The following is a 14338-nucleotide window of genomic DNA, read 5'->3' as shown; positions in this document are numbered from 1 at the left end:
GCTGATTGCGAGCCTGTACTCGCCTGTAGCCATAGGGAGGTTATAATGGATGGGTGGAATTGGGAGGAAGTTCAGCATACGGAGTTTATGAACGCGTCTTAATGAACCGGTTCCAGATCAAGGGGAGCGCGCCATTGATCTCTTAGCTCAGCGTGTCTCAAGTGCCTCTCCTTGTCTCATTTGTCAGTTACAATCCTTCGAAGTTGTTGAGGGAGGACTGGGGCTAATGGGCTAGATCAGAGTCCCGGAATCCCCGGACAGATGTCACCCCTTTCAGGCCGAACAATCGCGGCTTATGCGGCGCATAAAAGCCCCCTGCTCGGGAAAGCCGTGTGAAGCACGCAGGCCACAGACCCTTCCGCTAGCTCGGGAAAAAAGACCCGAAAATCCTTCTCTCCTCCTTGCCCGCTCAATCCTACAGCATATAATTAATAGCTTTCTCTGGCCAATTTTGGCCCCTTTTGCCTCCGACTCAAATGGTCATTAGCATCTATTAATTTTGCCTCTGGCCATTGATTACAGATTGAGCACGGCTGAAAGGCTATAACAGTTGGAGTTTTTGTAAGCTCTCCGGGTGTGAAGGCGAAAATGTGATTATTGTTCCCCCGCCTGGTACTAACTGAAGTTAAGCCTCCTTTGAAAATCCCGAAGCCAATGTTGGCTCTTTTACTGGTGGCCGATTTAGGAAGAAATGAAGCACCATCTATTCTTATAAACTTTACAACTTTTAAAAAAGACGCATTAAAACTCTGAAAGTGGAAGAACCTGAGACTGAAGCAATTTGTCAAAGTACTATAGAGAATTTTTTGCTGAATTAGGCAATTAAAACAGTTTCATGGGAGTACATCATATAACTGAATTGTGCACTGAACTTGCAAAAGGAGGCCGTTTAATAGCATGCAAATTTCCAATGATATAATAATAATAATAATAATAATAATAATAATATCGCTTTAAACACCAAACTCACGTTTATAATGTATTAATTTTACAGATAATTTATAATTTATTTTATAACGTATTAATTTTGTAAATTCTGTTTCGTTGGTACTGGATTTTTTGTCATTATTTGCGCAACATGTTCTGTGTATATAATTAAATGCATCAAAGATTCAAAGATTTGAACTCAGTTTAAAATGCGCGTTTTAACAAATAGGTTTTAATTACAGTCACTGATATCAGGCCTAATGTGTAATACTAAAAAGCCTGTGAAATTATATTTCAATTTTTTTATGTCTAGTTAGAAACACTGGACAATTTTACAAGCTAAAAGACAGAAGCACAACATGTTTATTATAGCGCTATAGTTTAAAAAAAGTTTTTGTTTGTTTGTTTGTTTGTTTGTTTTGGTGGTGGTTGTTTTTGTTGTTTTTTATTATTGATAAAATGCATTTAAAAAACAACGCATAACATACAAACGCCTTAGTAATAGTATGGGTCATTTCAATATCTTAACTGTTGATAATTTAATGTACGCCACATACATATCGAATCTTTATATAAAGAATATAAGAACTGCATTATTTTGTCACAGTTTATCTGATCTGATTGTGTGATTGTGGGAACCTGGATGCTGAGAATTAACCGTTGATTCTTCCGTATACACACTGCCCTCTGGTGTTCAACAGTGTAAGGATGTGGGAGAAGGGGCAAGATCCCATCACTGTGCATCGGCAGGTTAAGCTACAAAATATAGCATAATAAAAAGGCAAAACTAACAGCTGTTCACTTCTCTTGCGCACGTGCATCTTGTATACCACAGGATATTGTATAATATACTTTAGAACCAATTATGCGTAATTTTCTATGAAAAAACTTGTATCGTTTATGAAAATTATTTGAAAAAACATATATGCTATGGTATGTATGGAGCTTTGCTAGGGTCGATACTATTACTACTTCTACTTATTATTATTATATTAAGTATAATAATAATAATAATAATAACAATAATAATAATAATAATTTCAATAAATGGTTTATTTAGGATGTAAAGCTCAAAGGATTTAAGGCTCAAAGAACAAACACTCGTTGGAAATATGATAAAACAGAAAATACAAAATTATACACTTAATTAAAAAAAACAGCCCAAACAGCATTATTTCGTTTGAGAAAAAAAAACTCATTACACAATGCTAAAAGAAAAAAAGTGAATTTTTAAAAGGAATATTGAAGAAAATATTATAAGTGTGAAAGTACATGAATAACTATAAAGCCACATAGTGGCACCATGCCTTAATTTCTTGTTTAACAAGAATGAATAGATGTCCAGTGGCCTGTGTTTGTAACTTGGACTTGGTGCTCGCCGTGTTCACGTTTCAGGAGATTTCGTCGGTGTCTTTGAACTCCCCGTCTTCTGACATGCACGTTTCGTGCTTTAGGTCACTGCACTTGTCCTTCGGTCGTTGCTCGACCTCTCTGCTCTTCCTCCATTTGGTTCTCCTGTTCTGAAACCACACTTTGACTTGGGTTTCGGTGAGACGCAACGCCGATGCGAGCAGCACTTTCTCCGAGCCGGTCATGTAGCGCTGCTTGGAGAAAACCTCCTCCAGCTTCTGCAGCTGCTCCGCGCTGAACACCGTGCGCATCCTCCGACACGACTTCAGTCCAAAATCTTCAGTGCATAATAAACCATCCGAGTCGTGGTGCCCTAAAATACAAAAGTGAACAAAACGAATTAAGTAACTCTGCTCACGGCGGAGACCTGTGCAATCTATAATACTATACATATATTAGTCTTACCGTAATGAAGCCGCGCCTCTGTGTTTCTGTACGAAGCATTCTGACGATGGTAAAAGTGCGGAGCGTAAACGCACGCGGATCCGAAGGCAGCAACAAAAGGCCTGTAAACTGACTCTGGATGTAAAGCTCCGCGCATAAGAACTTTAGGTTGTGTATAATCGTACAGGTTACTGCCGAGAGTTGGCTTTCGCTGTCCGGAAGACAGGATCCAGTCAATGCTAAAGCTCTTGGGTTGCTCTCTCGACGAGTAACGCGCTGTTTCCCTGAAGCACGTCGAGTCCATGTTGCGACTTGACAAGCTCTGTGCGGAGTGAAGCAAGGGCGGAAAAGCGCTCGCGCTTTTAAAGGCGAGCATCGGCGAGTTTCGCTTCCATTCTGCGAGAGTCGGGTTTTAAAGGGATTACGACTGACTTCTCATAAAGGCTCAGGGCTCAACTGCTAGCACGCCAATTAGATTACAATCTGTATTTTTAATTCATTTCACCGAATGGTGACCCCATTGAGCATGCAAGAGCATGACGAGTTTAGAACTAAATTCATTAAACACTAAAACATCATTAAACACCAAAACGTTTGGGGGGAAAATATCAAGACTGTTTAGATACATGGACAGTGAAGCCAATTCGCTCTCTAATGCGTGTGTGAAAGGTTAATAAGGGTAATGTTATGGATACAGCCTAAAATGTCGTTTTGGTGATTAGCCTATTAAAGTAACATTCACGCGCCATTTGCAAAAAATTAAGCTAATGGCCTGAAAAAAAAAAAATATTTACACGTTTTAGTCATTATAAAGATAGATGTGCCTACTGTAATAAATTGGATTACAGAATATCTTTAAATCTTAAATTCTTCATTTTTACCGTACCAGGACATGGCTTTTTCCCCATTTCATTTAATCTACCTTACAAAATTACCTTATAATTAGCATCCTGCTACACGTCGACTAAAACAGTCGATGCTGAGGAGGAAAATCTGATTTTATCTAAAAAAAAAAAATGAAATTAAATGATTTAAACAACATCCATGAAACTTCTGAAATCTTTTGTACCCCACAGACAGGTGGGTGACAAATTAAAGGAAAACCTTTGGAGAAATATAAATGCAGGTCTACTCACTCCAACATTCACTTTGGTCAGCATTGTGGTGGACCAAGCAGCAGAAATACAGAACATTGCAGGACATGTACATACACATTTGAACGAATAAGGAAAATTAGGGTGTTCACTTAACAGGTGCTGTATACAGGATGCATTGGTGCAGACAGTGAGTGAGTGAGTGGAAAAGATGGCAAGAAGAACTAATATTTCTGTGAAGTCACCCTTCTTTAGATCTGCATTTTGAAAACAAATAGAAATGGAAGTTGTGCCCAAATCACACATTGAGTGTTCATGATGATTGTACATTATTGTGGCATGTAACAAAAACAGAGTCCAACTATTCCCTCATTCATTTATTCTTTATACGGCTTATCCTATACGGAGTCATGGAAAGCCTGGAGCCAATCCCAGAGTTTTCGGGGCTCTAGGCAGGGGCCAATCCATTGCAAACACACTCATACTATGTGAAACTTTGGAAATGGCAGTTAGTCTAGTGCATGTCTTTAGACTGTGGAAGAAAACTGGAGGTAAACACAGTCAATGCAGGCCATGATCCAACTTTTAACAGGAAAAGCCTGTCTGCATCTGTACATTAAGAGATATTAAAGTAAGGCTGCAGTGCATAACCCCCTCATTACAAAGATACATGTCCATTTAATATTTAATACGTGTAAAAAGATGTGAAAAAGAAATGTCAGACAGTTCATTCTTCATCATCTCAACAAGTAGGCGAAGACATCTGTGCTATACACTATCCACCGCTTATCAGTGCACATTTACCCTATGATAAAATTTCCTATTCTCATGAGGGTGATCTGAAGGATGAGAATAAGGTCTCACTAAATAGATAGATAAGTATAAAAATGATCATGTGGTATTGCCCTCAGTCACCAATCTTAAATGTGAATGAAGACATATGGCTGATTTTGGAGCTACATGTCAAACAACATTCTCTACCACCACCAGTTTTGTAAGAATGGTGTTCATCCCCTCCCCCATCCATACAGTTCCAGACACTTGTTGAATCTGTGCCAAAGTGCACAGAAGCTGTAGTGGTGACTCGTGGTGACTCATGGTAAATTAACATCTTAGTAAGGCACCTTAAATTCGTCACAAGTATGTTGGTCTATGCAAATTAGGTAACCAATAACAAAAACAACAAAAAATTAATTTGCAGTTTTCATTTGAATGATATTTTAAAAAGTGCTTAGACAAAGGAAAATTCTTTTAAAAACCCAAACACCCAAAGGAAGATTGCTTTTGAAATGATAATTTTTGAAAACTCAACCCTAAATAGATGGGTCATACAATCTTTGACAGAGGTAGCTTTGGTAGATATTCCAACATTGTTTGGATCAATCTCTATTCAGGCTGGATTTCCTACCCACAAGATTAGCAATGGATTATAGCAACTGGTCTTTGAACAGAAGAACGCCAACCCACTGGATTATGGTGGTGGAAACCAATTGCTAGACACTTTCCAAACACATTTCTGTCACTGTCTCCCAGAAGCCTTTTAAAACACGTTGAGACTCGCTCTTGGATATTTTCACCTGTTAAATAGATTCATCTCATCTTGAGTGCCATGCCCCAATACTGTTAATTTGCTGTCAGTGTTATATATATTTTCCAGTTTGTGTCAAAGTGAGTGTATTAGCATGAATTCATGACTTCCACTATTGACAAAGTTCCATCTGTCGCAATAAAGGCATGTGCAAGTTGCCAACTAACACACACTACTGGAGACCCAGTTGACTGATTTGTTATCTCTGTGTTCATCAACACTTCTTTAGCAGAACATGTAGAACATACTGTCAGCTGATACAAAGCGTACAGTCAACCAAAATGACGCTCAGCATCATAGCATTGAAGGTTTGGTTCAAATTTCATGTTAACTTGTAACATGTAATGTGCATCATGTGCAAGTGAATTTTGAATGAATGATGAAAGAAAACGGCAATATACAGAGGTGAGTCAAAAACCTCCGCACTCTGGCTGTAGAATTCGTTTAAATTAACTTTATAATAATGACAAATACATAACTTTTCAACATATTGCCTTGATTTTCAATACACTTTATCGATAAGTCAACAAGCATTTATATTCCTTCAATAAAAATGTTTTAAGCTGAGCTTCATAAAGAATGCACTCCTGTCTTTACTTCTTCATCAGACAGGTGAAAGTCAGATGGAGCAAAATCAGGACTATAGGGAGAATGCAATGTTGTCTTCTTTGATGGTTAACACTTGTGTGACTTTCCTTGAACTTCTCTATACATTCAAACACACTTCTTCATTCTGCACACAAGGTCTTTGATAAGGTTACAGCTTCTTAAAAAACTGCATTATAACGTCACTTCTGAGTCGTATGTATTCCCTCTTTGGTAGCTGTTGTATACTTGGGAAGAGCTGGCTATGTGATAAGATTTTGGGACACAACATGGGTGGAAAGTGAAGTAGTAAGAGAAAAGCAAACACACATCTTGTAATAATCCCATTTAATACATCTTTAAAAATGATTTGAGCTTTCTCTTGTCAAAACACTTACATTTAACACTTTCTGACCAAGCTGTAAATAAAAAAAAATTTGACCCCACTGCTCCACCTCAAAGCAAGTCGCATCTTTACCCTCAAAAGGTCAATGGATGTTTGAACATATTTGGTAAAGAGAAAGCAGGCACGATCCTCTCTTCTTCTATGATATCGCTTAATACTACAGACTTATATAATATAGCCCATATAATATAGACCATATAATCCAGCCCAAACCAACTAGCCTCAAGACATGGGATAAAACATGGTATAAAAACTAAAGTAGCCTGGTTTTCATATAAATATGAATAATGTGCAAATGTCCTCAAAGTACCCTTAATCCGTTCTAAGTATATTCGCATCAAGTCACTCATTCTGATTTCAGCATACACAAATAAAATATTAATTACTGCGCCATGTAAAGGAGTCCAGGAAAATGCCATTGCTATAACTTCACCCGTCTGAAATTCAAAGCTCACATTAGTAGTAACATTGCTGGCGTGTTCTCAGTGCAAAACCTGAAAATGTCTGATAGTTCGGTTCTGTCCAAGTAAAACATAGGGAGCTTCAACATAATACTGTCCAGTAGCAAGAAAACATTAGTGTCTGTTTACATCTTGCCTTTTTGCTTTCAGGTCAAATATCCAGGTTATTTAGTAAAACTGTCCACAATAATGATCCTATAAATGTAGAAATGACATGATCATGGCACAGAGAATTAGCAGCCCAGGTGTGTTAGCTGAACTGGCACCAGGGTGTCTGGCTAATGTCACACTCCAGCAAGGTGTTGATGACGGTGCAAGGGGCACCACTAATCAAAAGCTCTTGTCGGGATTCCACCTTGTAGCGCAAGTTGGTAAGACCACCTTCTGGGTCAATTTTAAATTGTTCCTGCAAAAAAAAAAAAAAAGCAATTATTTAAATATTATAATAATAAAGTCTGAATTAATATTATTCAAATTAAATAGAAAGAATATATTGAGTAATATCCTGTAGCACAAGGGTTAAAAAGTGACAATGGTGAAAAAAGTGACATTGGTTTGCCCATCACAACAAAATGAAAATGACAACCTTGCACTTGAGTCTGTAACTAACAAAAAAACTTTATATAGATTCGAAAAAATGATAGAAAATTATAAGGACTGGTTTGGTATAAAAGCACTGTAACAACCTTTGTATTTGGAGCTCAGTTATATTTCAGTTAGAATGACTTACTATTATATTATTATTGGAGCTTACTGAAGATGAATACAGTTGATCTCTGGTAACAACATCATCAAGGTCACAGTCATGGTGAACTATTTTCAAATACCAAAAGTACCCTTAAGTACCCGCCTTTTTCTGCAGCTAGTGGGTCTCTTTTTACAGGCTGCTGCCACCTCCTGGTGAGTTATTTCTATTAATGCAGGTGCAAATCTGTTTTGCATGTTTTTTCAGCTGTCATGTTTGCAAAGCACCCAATTAGAGGGAATTAGAAATCAGTGCTGGTTTGGTCAGGTTTATTGTATTGTTGCACTAGGTAAATTTACATGGCCCCTTATTATCCAGTAATAATATACAGTCATGGCCAAAAGTTTTGAGAATGACACAAATATTAGTTTTCACAAAGTTTGCTGCTAAACTGCTTTTAGATCTTTGTTTCAGTTGTTTCTATGATGTACTGAAATATAATTACAAGCACTTCATACGTTTTAAAGGCTTTTATCGACAATTACATGACATTTATGCAAAGAGTCAGTATTTGCAGTGTTGGCCCTTCTTTTTCAGGACCTCTGCAATTCGACTGGGCATGCTCTCAATCAACTTCTGGGCCAAATCCTGACTGATAGCAACCCATTCTTTCTTGGAGTTTTTCAGAATTAGTGGGTTTTTGTTTGTCCGCCCGACTTGACCACAAGTTCTCAATGGGATTAAGATCTGGGGAGTTTCCAGGCCATGGACCCAAAATTTCAACGTTTTGGTCCCCGAGCCACTTAGTTATTACTTTTGCCTTATGGCACGGTGCTCCATCGTGCTGGAAAATGCATTGTTCTTCACCAAACTGTTGTTGCATTGGTAAAAGAAGTTGCTGTTGGAGGGTGTTTTGGTACCATTCTTTATTCATGGCTGTGTTTTTGGGCAAAATTGTGAGTGAGTCCACTCCGTTGGATGAGAAGCAACCCCACACATGAATGGTCTCATTAATGCTTTACTGTTGGCATGACATAGGACTGATGGTAGCGCTCACCTTTTCTTCTCCGGACAAGCCTTTTTCCAGATGCCCCAAACAATCAGAAAGAGGCTTCATCGGAGAATATGAGAATATGAAAGCCAGAGAAGTGGCTTTTTTGCTGCCCTTCTTGACACCAGGACATCTTCCAAAAGTCTTCGCCTCACTGCGCGTGCAGATGCGCTCACACCTGAGAGCTAGCTCTGCACTGGTGGCACTCCAATCCCGCAGCTGAATCCTCTTTAGAAGACGATCCTGGCGCTTGCTGGACTTTCTTGGACGCCCTGAAGCCTCCTTAACAAGAATTGAACCTCTTTCCTTGAAGTTCTTGATGATCCTATAAATTGTTGATTTAGGTGCAATCTTAGTAGCCACAGTATCCTTGCCTGTGAAGCCATTTTTATGCATTGCAATGATGGCTGCACGCGTTTATTTGCAGATCACCATGGTTAACAATGGAAGAACAAAGATTACCCTCCTTTGCATTACCCTCCTTTTAACATGTCAAGTCTATGCTGCCTTTAATGACAGCAATGAAATGCAGTGGAAAGGTTTTTTGGGATTAAGTTAATTTTCATGGCAAAGAAGGACTATGTAACTCATCTGATCACTCTTTATAACATTCTGGAGTATATGCAACTTGCTATTATAAAAACTTAAGCAGCAACTTTTCCAATTTCCAATATTTATGTAATTCTCAAAACTTTTGGCCACGACTGTATGTCAAATTGGAATAATATGTCTCACATAACCACCTTAAATAAAACAGTCTGACCTGATCTAGTCGAACAGAACGAATTTATTGCTTGTTGCAATAAATATATTCTTTCTGTGCCTGTGAGGGTAACGTTAGGCGATATGACAGAAGCTTTTCACTTTTATCCAGTGACTCTCGGTCTCTGGCTAAAGAAGGGGCATTGATTAACTTTCCATTTCATACATAGTAAAGCATCTTACCAATCATAAATGAGACCGAGTCCTTGTAACCATCCATTTAAAAAAAAGGCAGGATTTGTTACAAAAGATGAGAAACAACATGACCTCAAAGTTAGAGGGAAAAACTTTCTCTCTCTTCTGTCAGATCTAACGCTTCACTGCTGGAAGAACCACTTTGTGAGTGTCAAAAGGTCATATTTTGACTAAATGCTTTAAGCATCTAAACCTACAGCTTATCTGATCATCATCCATGTAAACAGTTAAGGTGAAATCTCTAATCAGAATTATTTAAAAAAGATTGGAAAAAAAGCTACTCATTACCTACAGTACACACTTCTAATCAATGTTAGAAACACATGATCTCAGAAAGCTCAAATGTAATCGATCAATCAAAGTTTCCCCAACAGTGCTTCATGTGTCTGTGTTTTTTTCATTTTAGTTTCATTTCGTTTCTCATTACTTAAATATACCTGTTTTTGTGCAGCTATTCTCTTCTGGTCTCTTTTTCTCCAGGCAGGGTCGTGAATGTGCCTGAATGTTTTGTACCCTGTGGTTATTCCTTTTGGCCTGAAGAGCTGTGTGAAGATTAGACAGCAAGTCATAACACATGTTACAAAAGACAAGATTTTATCAATACTTTTAAATTCTCTCTTATCCACCTGCAGTTCTGCTGTTCGCAGTCTTCTAAAGAACTCGTCATCTTCTCTTCCCCAACCCCAGAACCGATTGGACATACCGTTGCACTGAGAGAAAAATTACCACCAAGTTGGGATACATGTACTTTCATTCAGTGTTTAAACCACAATATCAATAAAGTGATGCATTACAATGTCTTACCATTTGATAGTGTTTCTTGGTAAGTAGCAGAATTCCTCCTACATATGTTTTATAGTGATACAGTGGGTGAAGTTCTGGTGAAGCTACATGGAAGGGACCTTCCTCTGGGAATCCGTAGTCTAGAGCTTCATTTTGAGGCAGCAAGTCGACATCATGCATCGCTATGTAGTCTGTATCATTTCCGCTCTCCATGTGGCCGACATTGATGAGAGAGGCTCTGTTAAAGCTAATACACAGGATATGACAACTTTTATTTCTGAGTAATTCCATCTCAAATCAACCAGTGGAGGAGAAATTTTCCACCATCACTTCTCAGATTTTCACCAAATGTTGGTATTTGCATGAGAACAAAAAACCCTAATTTTTTTGTCCCAACTTCCGCTCGTTAAAAAATGGCAGCCATCTTGATTTTTGGCCTTGATGCACTTAGAGGTGTGCCACGCCCCTTTTTGAAATCCTCTTTTTCTTGATAACTTACTTGCTATACGTCATATGGATATGAAATTGGGTGTATTTATGTAATTTTGCATGTAGATTCAGATTCTGCAATCAGAATATGGCTGATGTGGTTAAGGAAATATTTCTGAAAAAACAATTTTGGGGGGTACCCCTTTTCGACCCCCCAGAACCCAAGGTCTGCATGTATTTATGTTATTCAAAAAAATAGGGGTTACTATTAGGGGTAATAGGGGTAAAGGGTATTTCCATACCAATACCAACAATTGGTGAAAAAAATCAGCAAAATCTGTGATCATGTGGTGGCACCCACTGGTTAATTTGAGATGGAATCACCCTTCTATATTCAGCAGTTCTGCAAAGTGGTAATGTAAAATGATTTACACTACCAAGTTTGAGCAAATTACTGATCATTAACACTTAATCAGTATCATGGGAAATCTCGTTATATATTTTCATACGTCTAATTTTTATCTTTTATTTGACATTTATTTCTGTGTGATTATTTATCTATTACAAGTATTTAAAGGCTGCTTCTGAAGTTATATCTGGTCATTGTTGTTCTTGTCAGGGATGACACAGTGGTCCCAATAATGGTATTTATTCAATATTTGTTTTAACTGACCAAAGACACCACAGGACTCCCTACTTTTATACTGTCTCACTACAATACACTACCAGTCAAAAGTTTGGAAATATCTTCCAATTCCATAGTCTTTTTTGGTTTTTATATCTCTTTCTACAATGTAAAACAATGCTTAAGGTATGAAAATATGCAACAATCTCTTTTGAACAGTTGATGTTTGTCTGCTATTAATTCTCTGTAAAGCCTTCATAACTGTTTAATCTGAGGTGCTATAAGTTGGTGATAAGTACAGCATTACATTTCCCACAATTAACCATTACAGCTTCATGTGCATGCTCAGCTTAACGCTACTAATCTTGAACGCTCACCGTAAATGATCCACCTGGTTGATGATAAGAATCTTGTGTCGTATTTTCTTTTTGTTGAGGAAAGCATGCATGTACGGCACGAAAACAAGAAGTTCTTCGAAACGCTCCCTGAAGGGTACGATGACAGCCATTTTGTGCAGGCCCCATGAGGAGTCATCCACAGGTGCGGTCTGTCTCTCTAAAGGACACGGCTGATGGGGTGGGCGATCAACCAACTGTGGCTGGTTCAGATCAGCTGAACAGCTCAGCTGCAGCCAGAGAAGAGAGCAGAGGACGAGCACCACACAGAGGCTGAACAGCTTCAGCACCGAGCACTTTCTCCATAGAAATCTGAAGCAGACAAAAAAAAAAGAAAAAAGAAAAAAAGAAGTGAACTGCGGACAACAATAGAAAAATGTTCTCTTTAAAAATCAAGAACTTGGTTAAGAGAACGGGTTAGTTACGGAGGTGAATTGATTCATGGTCTGACACCTCAAAACTATAGATGTGCACAGTCATGCAACAACGGCCTTGAAGTTTAGTCTTCAGAAGGTATCTTCAATAAGCATCTCGCTGTAATGAGCACTGCTGATTATTAAACCTTTTTCCTGATAATGTTCCAATACTGGCCCCTGAGAATCCCATTTTCCAGCTGTTGACTTTTGAACTCTTTCTTAATCCATGATTGTGGCTTGTAGTGATGAATCCATGTCTCGTCACCAGTAATGATTCTCTTTAATGACTTTAGCTTCCTCGAAGTCTTGCAAATATTCAAACTCTTCTGTTTATGCTTTTCATACATCATTCATTCTTTACACCCTCAGACCGCAAAAAACTAATCACTGCATGCTGCACTTCTTTCGTGTTCTTTTCACTGCACTTCTTTCCTCCCACTTTCGTGTAAATTACAAGTGGGGCATACATTTTTTGCTCACATCGCAGTTACAAATGAACTGATGCAACACGTTCACATCTGCACAGCAGTGAACGGAGAGTGCTGATAAAACATTTTTTGACTGTATTGTATAAACAAAAAAAAAAAAAAAGATAATGATTGGTGCAGCTTTGGTCAGTTGCTAAAGTATGTGTTCGAATTTTGCTTCGAGCATCATATTTGAGGAAAGCCTAAAGCACTATTAAACTGATGGTATGCTAAGAGCATCCTGACAAACCTTCAATGCTCCAGAATGCGTTTGTTTAAAATGGCATGATACCAGAAAGATACAACCATGATTTAAACAAATGTATAGCATTTTTAAAAAATTATTTCTTGAACATTGTGCAAACGTTACCTATTTGAGAAAAAAAATCATACAAGCAACTTTTGGCTGAAAACTCCATCTAGCACAACACTGATTTGTTGTCAAAGGTGATAGTTTACCACTGACTCACAATCACACACACACACAGGCAACTCAACATTTGCATTAAAAAAAAGACAATATCTTTGGTTTCTAAAGTTTCAAGCAAGCACATACGGATTAGGTGCTACTCACAGAACATCTCCATGATGATCAGCCTTTTGCTTTTCAATTCTTGCATGTTCAGCAATGAAGAAGAAAACAAAACAACAGCTAGTTCTTAGCTGCCTGCATGTGTGCAGCCTGGCATCACCAGCTTTCCATTTACCTCTAATAACCTTTCTAATAAACTCCAGATAAAAATGATTAGAGCTGTGAATAGGACACTGTCCTTACCTTCTGTCCTCTTTAAAGTAGAGGACTGGTTTTCTTCGGGAAGAGTACATCATCTTGGTTGTCACAAAAAAGGCGTTAGTATTCTTTAAACTTTTAGACTGTTTAACCTGGAGCAGTCACACACACACACACACCGCACTGATGGATGAAACTGTGATCTCTAGCTAAACAGGCTACATTATAAACTCAGCTCTTTCCCAGCTTCCCTTTTCCTGCTCTCCGACTCCTACACATCCTGACGTTTGTTCTCCTTCATAGTTGTGGAATTCCCATGTTTCTAGTTTAACACACTCTCTTTATCTCCAGTGACTCTTTCCCAAGGTTTTGTAGCTGTTTTAACCAGACAGGTTTCGACACGTAGCCGCGGCGCTAACCGGCCGCAATGAGCAACTCAACTCAAGCGTTTGTAGACTTAAATACTCAACGTATCGCCTCGTACAATACTAGTTACCTCATAACACACAATGCGGTCTGTTTTGTATTACGTCACATCCGTGTACAAGAGCGTAAACCGATAGAGTGCGGCAAAAAAAGAAAAAAAAATATCACACGCTGGCTGTTTTCATTGAGTCCGACCGCTAAAGGATCTGGAGGGAAACACCGGAACACGAGAGAAGGTTCCTAGCTACAGTATGTTTAAAGCGGAACAGACTATTTATTGTATTTTTTAAAAATTTTATGATCACCCGCCTAATATTGCGTAGGTCCCCGTTTTACCTTTGATGCACTGTGTGTTCTGACACCTTTCTGTCACAATCAGCAGATTGAGCTGCAGTAGATCTTCTACACGGGCCAGCCTTCACTCCCCATATGCATCAGTGAGCCTTGGCCACACAGAATCCTGTCACTAGTTCACTGGTTTTCCTTTCTTGGATCACTTTTGGTATGTCCTGACCACTG

At 38.5% G+C, this 14338-nt stretch overlaps 2 protein-coding genes across 3 annotated transcripts; both read right to left on the bottom strand.

Annotated features, from left to right (window-relative positions):
• Positions 1-2018: 2018 nt before the first annotated feature.
• On the bottom strand, positions 2019-3242 carry LOC128531385 (homeobox expressed in ES cells 1-B-like). The gene is made up of 3 exons (XM_053505199.1): positions 3227-3242; positions 2743-3117; positions 2019-2650 (listed from the first exon to the last, which is right to left on the bottom strand). Exons 1-3 carry the CDS (start codon positions 3240-3242, stop codon positions 2319-2321), a joined length of 723 nt encoding a protein of 240 aa, XP_053361174.1. The 3' UTR covers positions 2019-2318.
• Positions 3243-6319: 3077 nt separating this feature from the next.
• Positions 6320-14008, bottom strand: b4galt7 (xylosylprotein beta 1,4-galactosyltransferase, polypeptide 7 (galactosyltransferase I)). 2 transcript variants are annotated; one of them, XM_053505119.1, is made up of 7 exons: positions 13439-14008; positions 13238-13276; positions 11763-12092; positions 10353-10578; positions 10175-10258; positions 9986-10090; positions 6320-7261 (listed from the first exon to the last, which is right to left on the bottom strand). In XM_053505119.1, the coding sequence occupies exons 1-7, from the start codon at positions 13489-13491 to the stop codon at positions 7106-7108; spliced, it is 993 nt and encodes a 330-aa protein (XP_053361094.1). In that variant the 5' UTR covers positions 13492-14008; the 3' UTR covers positions 6320-7105. The 2 variants fall into 2 exon arrangements, with proteins under 2 accessions (XP_053361094.1, XP_053361096.1); XM_053505121.1 differs by lacking the exon at positions 13238-13276.
• Between the last annotated feature and the right edge of the window lie 330 nt (positions 14009-14338).

The sequence above is a fragment of the Clarias gariepinus genome, chromosome 10 (assembly GCF_024256425.1).
Source record: "Clarias gariepinus isolate MV-2021 ecotype Netherlands chromosome 10, CGAR_prim_01v2, whole genome shotgun sequence".
Taxonomy (NCBI): Eukaryota; Metazoa; Chordata; class Actinopteri; order Siluriformes; family Clariidae; genus Clarias; species Clarias gariepinus.
This window is presented reverse-complemented; position numbering and strand designations above follow the sequence as displayed.